This window comes from Chanos chanos, chromosome 7, assembly GCF_902362185.1.
Source record: "Chanos chanos chromosome 7, fChaCha1.1, whole genome shotgun sequence".
NCBI classification, from domain to species: Eukaryota; Metazoa; Chordata; class Actinopteri; order Gonorynchiformes; family Chanidae; genus Chanos; species Chanos chanos.
Genome location: NC_044501.1, coordinates 20977767 through 20987989, shown reverse-complemented (window position 1 = coordinate 20987989; position 10223 = coordinate 20977767). Strand labels below are relative to the sequence as shown.

The following is a 10223-nucleotide window of genomic DNA, read 5'->3' as shown; positions in this document are numbered from 1 at the left end:
GAAAAGGGACAGCATTAGGCCAATCTCATCATACATGTGCAGTCAACCGCATTCTCTTAGCCTTCATACATGTTGTCACAAACACACACACACACATGCACACTGACATATAATCATACCCCCACATGTGCTTATATAAAGACATATACATGTATGAATTCTCCCTCTTTCTCTCTCTCTCTCTCTCTCTCTCTCTCTCTCTCTCTCTCTCTCTCTCTCTTTCTGCGTTAGATGTGTTGCCCACAGGACAAGCTGAGAAGACGGGTACCATGCTCTCAGACGGCGCCATTTACAGCAGTATCGATTTCACCACTAAAGCCAGTTTCAACAGCCCTAGCCAGGCCTCTCAGGCTACGCCCTACGCCACCACCCAGATCCTCCACTCCAACAGCATCCACGAACTGGCCGTTGACCTGCCTGACTCCCAGTGGAAGACTTCGCTTCAGGCAAAGCAAGAGATGGCCAACCTGGGCTACTCACTGCCTGACAAGAGCTCTTGCAATAACAGTGAGTTTGCACGTGACTGTGTGTGTGTGTGTGTGTGTCTGTGTGTGTGAGAGAGCGAACAAGCGAGCATGTGTGTATATGTATGTGTGTGCGTGTGTTTGAGACAGAGCGAACGAGCAAGCGTGTGTGTGTATATGTATGTATGTGTGTGTGTGTGTGTGTGCGTGCGTGTGTGTGTGCGTGGGTGTGTGTGTGTGCGTGGGTGCGTCTTGTCTTTTGGATCAGCAGGGTGGACAGCGCAGCAGGAGATTTGTCATTTGATGCCAGAGAACATTCTAGACAAAAGTACAGATTTAGTGTGGCTCTTCAGCAGTCTGATGCTAAGTTTGGCTGATTCAACGCCAAACTTCTCTCTCTGTGGAGGTGGCTTCTTTTTAAAGCCCTGGGTTTTCTTTGCTGTCGTTCTAACTTAGATCTCTCACCAGGGTTACAAAAACATGACCCCCCCCCCTTTTTTTTGCCTCAATTTTATTGTCTTCATCCTAGTGTATTCTCTGTGCTCCGGGAAAAGAAAGCTGGATGGAATTTTAGAAATTGAATGATGTGGGTTTTTTTTTCTTGATGACACTTGTTTTTGATAGTTCAGCTGGTTTTATAACTCAAAGCAATGTTCACATTCATATTAACAGGCTCATTCTCCACACTTCTGCAAAAGATGATTAATTATGTATTTTCCTATTCAGTTGTAATGTAATGAAAAGTCCATATCCGATTTCAGTCTTTTGATTCCATCATAGTTTAGACAATGAAATTAGAAGAGTTTAGAAAAGCACACATACTAAGATCAGATGATTAATGGACATCCGTTTTATCAAATTACAATAATCAAGTTAGTGCAAATAAAGCCAACAATCATCAACATAAGATTACTTTATTAAACAGTGGTGGTGAGTGAGCTGAAGCAATCTGTGTGTGTGTGTGTGTGTGTGTGTGTGTGTGTGTGTGTGTGTGTGTGTGTGTGTATGTATAGGTGTATTAGTGTGTGTGTGTGTGTGTGTGTGTGTGTGTGTGTGTGTGCGTGCATGTGTATGTGCACAGGTTTGTGTGTGTGTGTGTGTGTGTGTGTGTGTGTGCCTGTGTGTGTGTGTGTCCCTGTGTGTGTGTGTGTGTGTGTGTGAGTGTGTGTGTGTGTGTGTGTGTGTGTAGTGCTTGCTTGTTGCTCTAACTGCATGTGCTGCATGCGCTGCCGCTGTCTGCTTGTCACCTGATGCCACTTGTGCTTTGTACCCTTCAACCCACTAGCCCTCCTTTTCATGCCTGACTTCCGATTGGCTGACGGATTGTCTAATAGAATGCCCCACAACCAGTCACAAGATTTCAGCACCACCAGTTCCCACAACAGTTCAGAGCGGAGTGGCAGCCTGTCAGGTTGGTATTCACACGGGCAGGTCCAGCAGTCCCTTCTCCACAGTCCCCTGGTCGTCTGGCTTAGTTGACCGATCTTCAGAAAACGTTAATCGGTTTGATCAAAATATTAATTAGGCTGTTTGTAGTGATGTGTTAACTTAAAAAAAAATACCGTCAAATGAACCATGCATATGGCAGGACATTATTGAAATAATTGTCTTTAAATGTGTATTTTTTACGTGGATTTTCTACTGTAAAGTAGAGGCTTTTCTCTAAACTATTAAGGAGTCCTTTTTAATAGATGATCAGATGCACCTTAGGAAAATGAAGAGCTTTGGTCAGATCTGACCAAAACAGATTTCTGGTCTCTAGTTGTTTGGCTTCTTCAAAACCCTGTATGAGCTTTCTCTCTGTTTCCACCCTGAGCAAAAGCCTCATTCAGACTTTAGCAGTTTGGCTCTTTTGCAGTCTAATAAAGAGTCTAGAGGAGGGATTCATGTAGTTTTTTTTAGTAGAGAAACGTGAAGTTTTGGCTTTGTGGCTTTGACGTCCTGCTCTTCAGTTCAGCCTGCTTTCACTCGGGGACCTGGGTGATTTTTCTTAAATGTTGACTGACTGACTGTTTGATTAATTCCTTTTGTTTGCATGCATCATTGCACTAATGAGTCATACATGTGAAAGAGTTTGAATTAACACGATCCCTTCCCCTCTGACCCACTGTCGCTTTGCTCTTTCAACCATCTATCACAATGCTCTCACACTGACACACAGGACGACATGTGCACCTCTGAAGCCCTGCTCAACTCACTGGCCTTACCTACACAAATACTCGCCTTTCTGTTCATGGAGATGTCATTTTGTCTGACTTTCTGTATGAGAATCCACTCACAGCAGAAATATTTGATACTCTGTTAAAAATCTAAATATAAACTGTTCCTTCTGTGCTGTTATAATATGCTACATGTTTTTGAAAATGAGCGTTTGTTTCCTGTGAAATCCATAGGGTGTGCTATCCCTTTCTGGGTGAAAATGCCTCAGATTAAAGATTAAAGAAAAGAAAAAAAAATGGAAAAAACGACTCATCCATACATTGGAGGGTCTCACAAACACACATGCACACACACACACACACACACACACACACACACACACACACACGACACGCATGGTTGGACTGAGTCATTTGGAAATCTTCTTTTTACTTTCACTTCTAATGGTTCCTTGCTACAATAAAACTCATGTACTGAAAATTATAATGTCACTTATAGGACACAAAGACGACCCCATTTTCCCTTCTCCCTTTCATCTCTCTCTCTCTCTTTCTCTCTCGCTCTCTCTGTTTCTCTGTTTTGTTGTAATGCACAGCACATAGACGTCAGGCTTTTTGGCAGAAGTGCCTTTATCACTGTATTGGGCTCAATGGTGTCGACCCAAAATGAAGGGCAGAGGCTTAGGTCAAATACATTACCAGCTAAACTACTAAATAAATAAAACCTCAAGAATTGAGTTGTATATACACACATTACATCACATATATACACATTATACTAACTCTTAACAGGAAAAGAGAATGATCTAACAAGGCAGAAAGAGTGAGAGAGAGAGAGAGAGAGAGAGAGAGAGACTTAGAAGGGGGGGGGGGGGGGGTGAAGGGGAAAGAGAAAGAGACATGCTGCCTGTAGAATGCAGAGATAGGTGGGACAGGGCTGAGGGAGACCTTGCATTTGCATTTACAGAGCAAAGGGGCCAAAGAGGATCCTGACTGTGATTGTTCCCAAACTAATACAAGTATTCGCTTTGTTAGCCTAGGGATGTTTTGACCTGTACTGCCGAGGAATTAAACATAGTCTTTCGATGCTTCAAGCTTCTGATTAGAATTCAAATTTACCTTGCCTGGTACTTAGCCTGCCTGGCCAAACCTTGATAAAGAGCACAATTAGAGAGATGTGTTTTTTCCTACCTGTTTGGAAGCAATTTGTGCTCCTCTGGGTAGTGTAAGTAATTGCAACTCTTCGCTCTTTGCTCAGTGCTTAATCTGTCTCTTTTTGTTAGCAGCAGAGACTCTCCCTCTAGCTAACGCCTTATTTAACACTAACGCTTTGTTTTAAGGTGCTGTGGAAAAACTACTGGGGTTCTTCAACTCCTCCCCAGCCCTGTCATTAACACTGCTGATCTATTCAGAAATATCTTTGTCCACAACACCATACAGACTACATTAGTGTGAGTGTATTGCTTAGTCTTTTGAGGGTAACAGCCTACAGAAAGATTCAAACTGGACATTTCCATTTACTGGAGTCTGGTGTTAGCAACACAGCTGCATTTTCCCCCATAATTCTTCTTCAGTGTCCTTTACTTTGTTGATGGTTAGCTGTCTGCAAATGTATGTGGCAAAGATGTTAGCTACTGTCTGCTAGTTTGAAAAAGAGTAAAGCTGAAAAGACACTCTCAGGTTTCACACAGTTTAAAGAGAGAGAAAAATAAAGCCCAGAGCACTGTTTAGACTGTTGTTGCTCTTCTGTTCTCTGGGTTATGTGAGAGAGAAAAGGGGAAAATGAGCATGTGGCTGTTCAGGCCTCTAGTGAAGTTCTCCTCTGGGGGGTTGAAAAGCATTTATTATTACAGTGCATAGGAACATGGGCCACCTTTCCACATAGAATTGAGAGTGTGTGTGTGTGTGTGTGTGTGTGTGTGTGTTTAGCACACTTGTACTTCAGTTTGAGATTCATTTCCAGGAAAATGCATATTTGCAGTGTGTAAGGGGAAGAACCTGCCAATTTTGACACGGATTCCCTCTCGGACATGTCACAATATCTCTGATACACACACACACTCTTGCATGAACTCCCAGCCTGTTCTCACACAACATCACCAGAACATGGTAGAGCTTCTCTGTGAACTTGTGGCCAAATACCCTCCCACTCGTCCAACTCACGAGACAGGAGAAGAGGGCATCTGTGAGAGTGGAGTATATAAAAGTGTAACTCTTGTGAAGAATCAGTCATTAAACACTGACTTGCGACATAAAACCTGCCTGGCCCAAGGCCAGCCAACTCTACCTGCTGACATGGCCCCAAAAGCCCACTCTTCCCCTTTTGCTCAGGTCCTCCTCTGAGGGCAGAGCCTGTGGGGTGATAGGGCAAAACCCTTCCAGCCAAAAACCTTGTCATTTTTTTCCTTTTCTATTTGTCTTTTTTTTAATATTATGTTTTGGGTTTTTTTTTTAGTTTTTAATGTTTTAAATGACCAGAGTTGCGTTGGCTGATGGCGACAGTTTGTGGGCTTAGCCTCATTTACAATGTTGATGGATGCTCCTGAACGGAGAAAGAGTATAAAATGAGAGAGTGAGACAGAGAGAGAGAGAGAGAGTCAGGGAGTGATTGAGCGATCACACCATCTTGCCTTTTATTGGGCAAAGCCAAGCCAAGCCCAGAGGAACGATTAGGAAACCCAATTACTTCCCCACTCTGGTTTTCCCCCGCCGTGTCTCCCGCCTCTGGCCCGCTGCTATTAGTTTTATTACTGCTCTGTTTTATTTGTCTTCTTCTGACACCCCTATCCTTCTCCAATCCTCAACCTCTCTCTCTCTCTCTCTCTCTCTCTCTCTCTTTCTCTCTCTCTCTCTTTTCCCTCTTTCTTTTTTTTCCTCTATCTCTTTCTCTCAATCCTGTGAGAACAATAAGGCAACGCTGAGCCAGACTCTGTACCGATTTGAGTATTTTCTAATGGGTACGCTGTGGAAGGCGTCATAAATGTCAATGAACATAAGACAAATAGCCCTTTTACTTTAACATCGCTCAAGCTTTTCCCTCTCTCTGCACCATGCCTCACAACCCAGCCCGATCCTCTTTCCTCAGCGCCAGAAGTCCGCCTGGACCTTGATCAAAACCACCTTCTTTTGAGAACTCAGGAGCTCTTCATATACAGTCAGGTCTGACGTGGTCAAGGATAGCGCCCTGTTTGGGGCCACGGGGTGCGCGGGCTTCCCTGAAACAGAGCAGTTTTTAGGCGCAGAGGGGTTTTTTTTGGGCGGTTGGCAGGGAGAAGCACAGATGCGGTGTGAGATGACAGAGAGGATTCTGGGTGGTGGAGGTGTGCCAGTGTGTTTGGCGGACTGACTGGCTGTGTCAGCTTGGGCTATTTTATGCCTGGATTGAGCTGCGGTCGGCAGATCTGGAACAGGGCCAGCCGTGTGAGGTCTGCCAGCTCTGGCATCAGCAATGCCCACTAATGAATCCTGCCACCTCTACACTGCACACACACACACACACACACACACACACTATAACACACATACACAGTACTCACACACACACACACTACAACACACTCTGCCACATGCACATGTGCTCACAAAAACATACCCAAACACACACACAGAGTACTAACTCACACTCACACACACACACACACACACACACACTACAACACACTCACACACATGCACATACACTCACAAAGACATACCCACACACACACACACACTACAACACATTCACACACATTCACACACATGCATACTCACAAAAACACTCACACAGACACACATGCACATACGCTCACAAAAACATACCCACACACACCACACACACACACACATGCCCTTTTAGCAGTGCTAGGCCCTTCAGTGGTGAAACCCTGATGGATTTTTATGACTTGTAAAACTAACAGCAGGAATATTTCTTCTCTGATTGGAGATGTGATGAGCACAATGCTCTGTCCTAAATGGATCATGCTGGTGAGCAGGAGAAGGCTCTTGGCTGGAGCGCGCTCTCTCTCTCTCTCTCTCTCTCCTTCTCCCCTCACTGAATGTCATTTGAGCCACATACAAACACACAGATGACTCTGAGTGCCCGTCTGTTATATTGCTCTCCTGAAGGGAGAGATATTTCATAAAGAAACCAAAGCCCTGATGAGGTTAACGGCGGAAGCGAGGAGAATGTCGGTCTATTGTACAGTTTCTCACACCGACTCACACTCACGCTCTCTCTCTCTCTCTCTCTCTCTCTCTCTCTCTCTGTCTCATTTTTCCACAAAAAAGCCTTGAAGCTTTTATGGAGATCAGTCACTCCAGACCTCCCTTTCTCTGCCTGGCCTTGAGATTCTTGTTGTGTTTCAGTCAGTCTAATCAGTGCCACGTATTGACTATGTGCAGTAACAGAAAAACAGATGACAAACGAGAGTACTAAACTGTCTCAGGGACAGTATGTACACAGAAATGTGCAAAGAAAAGCCCTAGAACAAGTGAGAGGCACTCTGAAGCCTCCAGTCTCACAGGATAATGTCCTCTTTCTGCACACATGCCACGGAAATCTCTCTCTCTCTCCCCTTCTCTCTCCCCTTCTCTCTCCCCCCTTTCTCTTTCTTCCTGTCAGAGTCATTGGTGCTGTAATGATGCAATATGCACTTGCAAATGATGAATTGTTTTTTTTTTTGTGGTTGTTTTCTTTCTGTTTTATATGTTTTTTGCTTTTCTGTTTTATGCTTCTTTATGATGTTCTTCTCTCTCCCACTCTTTCTCTCCCAAATCTCCTTTAAACTCTTTCTGTCAAAGGTGGGAAAGGGGGCAAAAAGAAGAAGACCAAAGGAGGTGCAAAGCCAACTAAAGCTAATGGGTCAAACTGGGCCAACGTCCCACTGCCACCCCCTCCAGTGCATCCCCTGCCTGGGACTGACCTGGACCACTATCCTACTGACCACCACGACGGAGGAGGGTATGGATGAAATGCTCCTACCACACTCTGTCTTACCTACTTTTTCATCTCCCTATCAGAGACAGAGCAGAGACTGTCAGTGCTCGTCATCCTGTCTGCTTAAGCAGAGAAAACTGCAGCACTTTCATTCACATACAAGGATCAATTTGACCTCACTGTTTTATTCACACACAGGGACAGATTTGACCTCACTGTTTCATTCACACACAGGGATAGATTTGACCTCACTGTTTTATTCACACACAGGGATAGATTTGACCTCACTGTTTCATTCACATACAAGGATCGATTTGACCTCACTGTTTCATTCACACACAGGGATAGATTTGACCTCACTGTTTCATTCACACACAGGGATAGATTTGACCTCACTGTTTCATTTACATACAAGGATCGATTTGACCTCACTGTTTCATTCACATACAAGGATCGATTTGACCTCACTGTTTCATTCACACACAGGGATAGATTTGACCTGTTGTTGGGAATAGCCATGCTCTTCCCCAGTAGATGGCAGGTTTTTTTTTAATATTTAGATTAAGTAACATTTCTCCTGTTCTTTTAAAAACGCTCCAATGTGTTATTTAAATGGCCTTAGCGTTCATTACTACCCACACTGCCCATTAAATTGCCCTGACATAAATTTTTTCAGACATATTTGTGTCCCATCCAGGGACATTCCACTATTAAAAAACAATTTTCCTCAAGAGGGAAAGACAATGCTCCTTTTCCATGGTGTCAAGTTTTCAACAAAAGCTGTATTCAATCACATTGAGTAACAGACTTTAGGATCGGCCAAGCGCCTTTAATGCAACCTGAAACCAGGCAGACCTCACCATTAAGTCACTGCTGTGTTTCACGACCGTCCGTCACAAACAGAAATGCCGGCTGTTAGCAGAATTTTCTTCAGGAGACACTTTAGAGCAGTCGAAGAAAGTTTCCAGTCAAAGAACAAAGAAACATTTTTGTTATGGTACAGACAGCATGTTACGCTAATGTTGAAAAATTGTTCGTGTCCCCAAACAACGGCAATTTAATGAATTTTACCGCTCTGTAAAAATTCCCAACGTGTTTCCATGGCTGCAAAGCTTTTGTGTGATAATGTGAAGGTGGTGATCTGTATTGAATTCCCTTGGTTGAGAGGTGTGCTTTGCTTTTCCACCCCATTAATTTCCATCCTAGATAGTAATCTGACTTAATAGGCTCTCTGGCAAATGAGGAGTCCTCTATACCGTAAATCTGCACGCTGTCTTTAACGGCTACAGATTAAAACTGTTATGTCCTGTGAGGTGTGTGCTGACAAATTCCTTTAATGAACATGGGCTTTATGAGCAAAATGATTTCAGCACGTGTAAGCACGCTTCAGGGGCGAAACGGAGGCGATGGGCGCATTCCAGCAGAACACCTCTAATGAAAAAAAGACAAAAAAAAAAAAAAATAAATCTCAAAATGAGAGAAGCCGTTTGATTTGACCTAGTGTTGTATTGTCTGTCCTTAACTGTCAGGGAAGAGAAGCAAACTTTGTTTCTGTTTGACCTGATATGGGAAGAAAAAATAGATATTATTAATGCATTTCGGTAAGACTGAAACAGCATCACAAAGAATTCTCCAACAGGCACTAGTTTATAGACTTGAAATAATTTTTCCATTTCAGTTCACATCTCTCTCTCTCTCTCTCTCTCTCTCTCTCTCTCCCTTCTTTGAAGCTCATCTCAGGTTTTGCTGGACAAGGTCCCAGTCCTTTAAATGCTGTATTCTTCTCTCAGTATGGTCTCCATTCTCTCTCTCTTTGTTTCTCTCAGTTATGAGAGTGATGGTTGGGGAGCGCCGATGCCAGTGCAGACCTACCTCCACCAGGGCCTGGAGGATGAGCTGGAAGAAGAGGAGGAGCGAGTGCCTACTCCTCCCGTCCGGGGCATAGCATCTTCCCCTGCGGCGGTGTCCTTCGGCCAGCAGTCCACGGCCACTCTGACCCCTTCCCCGAGAGAAGAGATGCAGCCCATGCTCCAGGCCCATTTGGATGAGCTGACCCGGGCCTACCAACTGGACATGGCCAAGCAGACATGGTAGGAGCTCAGACACACAGGGCTTCACAGTGTGCATTTACACACCTGCTGTCAGATCATTTCTTACTTCTCTCTCTCCTGCACTAGATAGATAGATAGATAGATAGATAGTCACACAGACACACAGAGTATACTTAACTGAGAATTTGTCATCTCTCTCCCCCTTCCTCTCTGTCCTTTCTCTCTCGTCTTAAATGCACAAATGTTTGATCTGAGCTTTTACATCAAGCAGTGCAGTCATGAAAGTTCAGGCATTAAGATTTGAAATAATAAGCGGTATATTGGATCTGTGCTCATTTATGACTTATTCCTTTATGTTTGAAATAAGTCATAAATTCAAATGTCATAATGTAATCCAGATCATCTAATCCATCTATGACCTCTCTGTAGGAGATCTGAAGTCAGGGAGAAATTAAAGCGTGTCGCTTGATGGGGGAAAACAGGATTTTTTCGTTCGTGTTTAGACCTATTTTCCTTCGAAGAGCGGGTGTGTGCAGCGTTCCATTTCTTATGGCGTTCATGCAGAGCAAACGAAGGCGGTGTTTGATCCCGTGTCAGAGGGAGAACGTGGCATCCATTCATTAGTGTGTAC

General features: G+C 43.9%; 1 protein-coding gene across 1 annotated transcript in view; it reads left to right on the top strand.

Moving 5' to 3' along the window:
- The window catches only part of robo2 (roundabout, axon guidance receptor, homolog 2 (Drosophila)), a 330740-nt gene that overhangs the window by 297028 nt on the left and 23489 nt on the right, over positions 1 to 10223 (top strand). Inside the window, exons 22-25 of the mRNA XM_030779068.1 lie at positions 232 to 507; positions 1750 to 1875; positions 7406 to 7565; positions 9368 to 9631. Of these exons, the coding sequence (XP_030634928.1) occupies positions 232 to 507; positions 1750 to 1875; positions 7406 to 7565; positions 9368 to 9631 (826 nt within the window). The remainder of the gene's footprint in view (positions 1 to 231; positions 508 to 1749; positions 1876 to 7405; positions 7566 to 9367; positions 9632 to 10223) is intronic.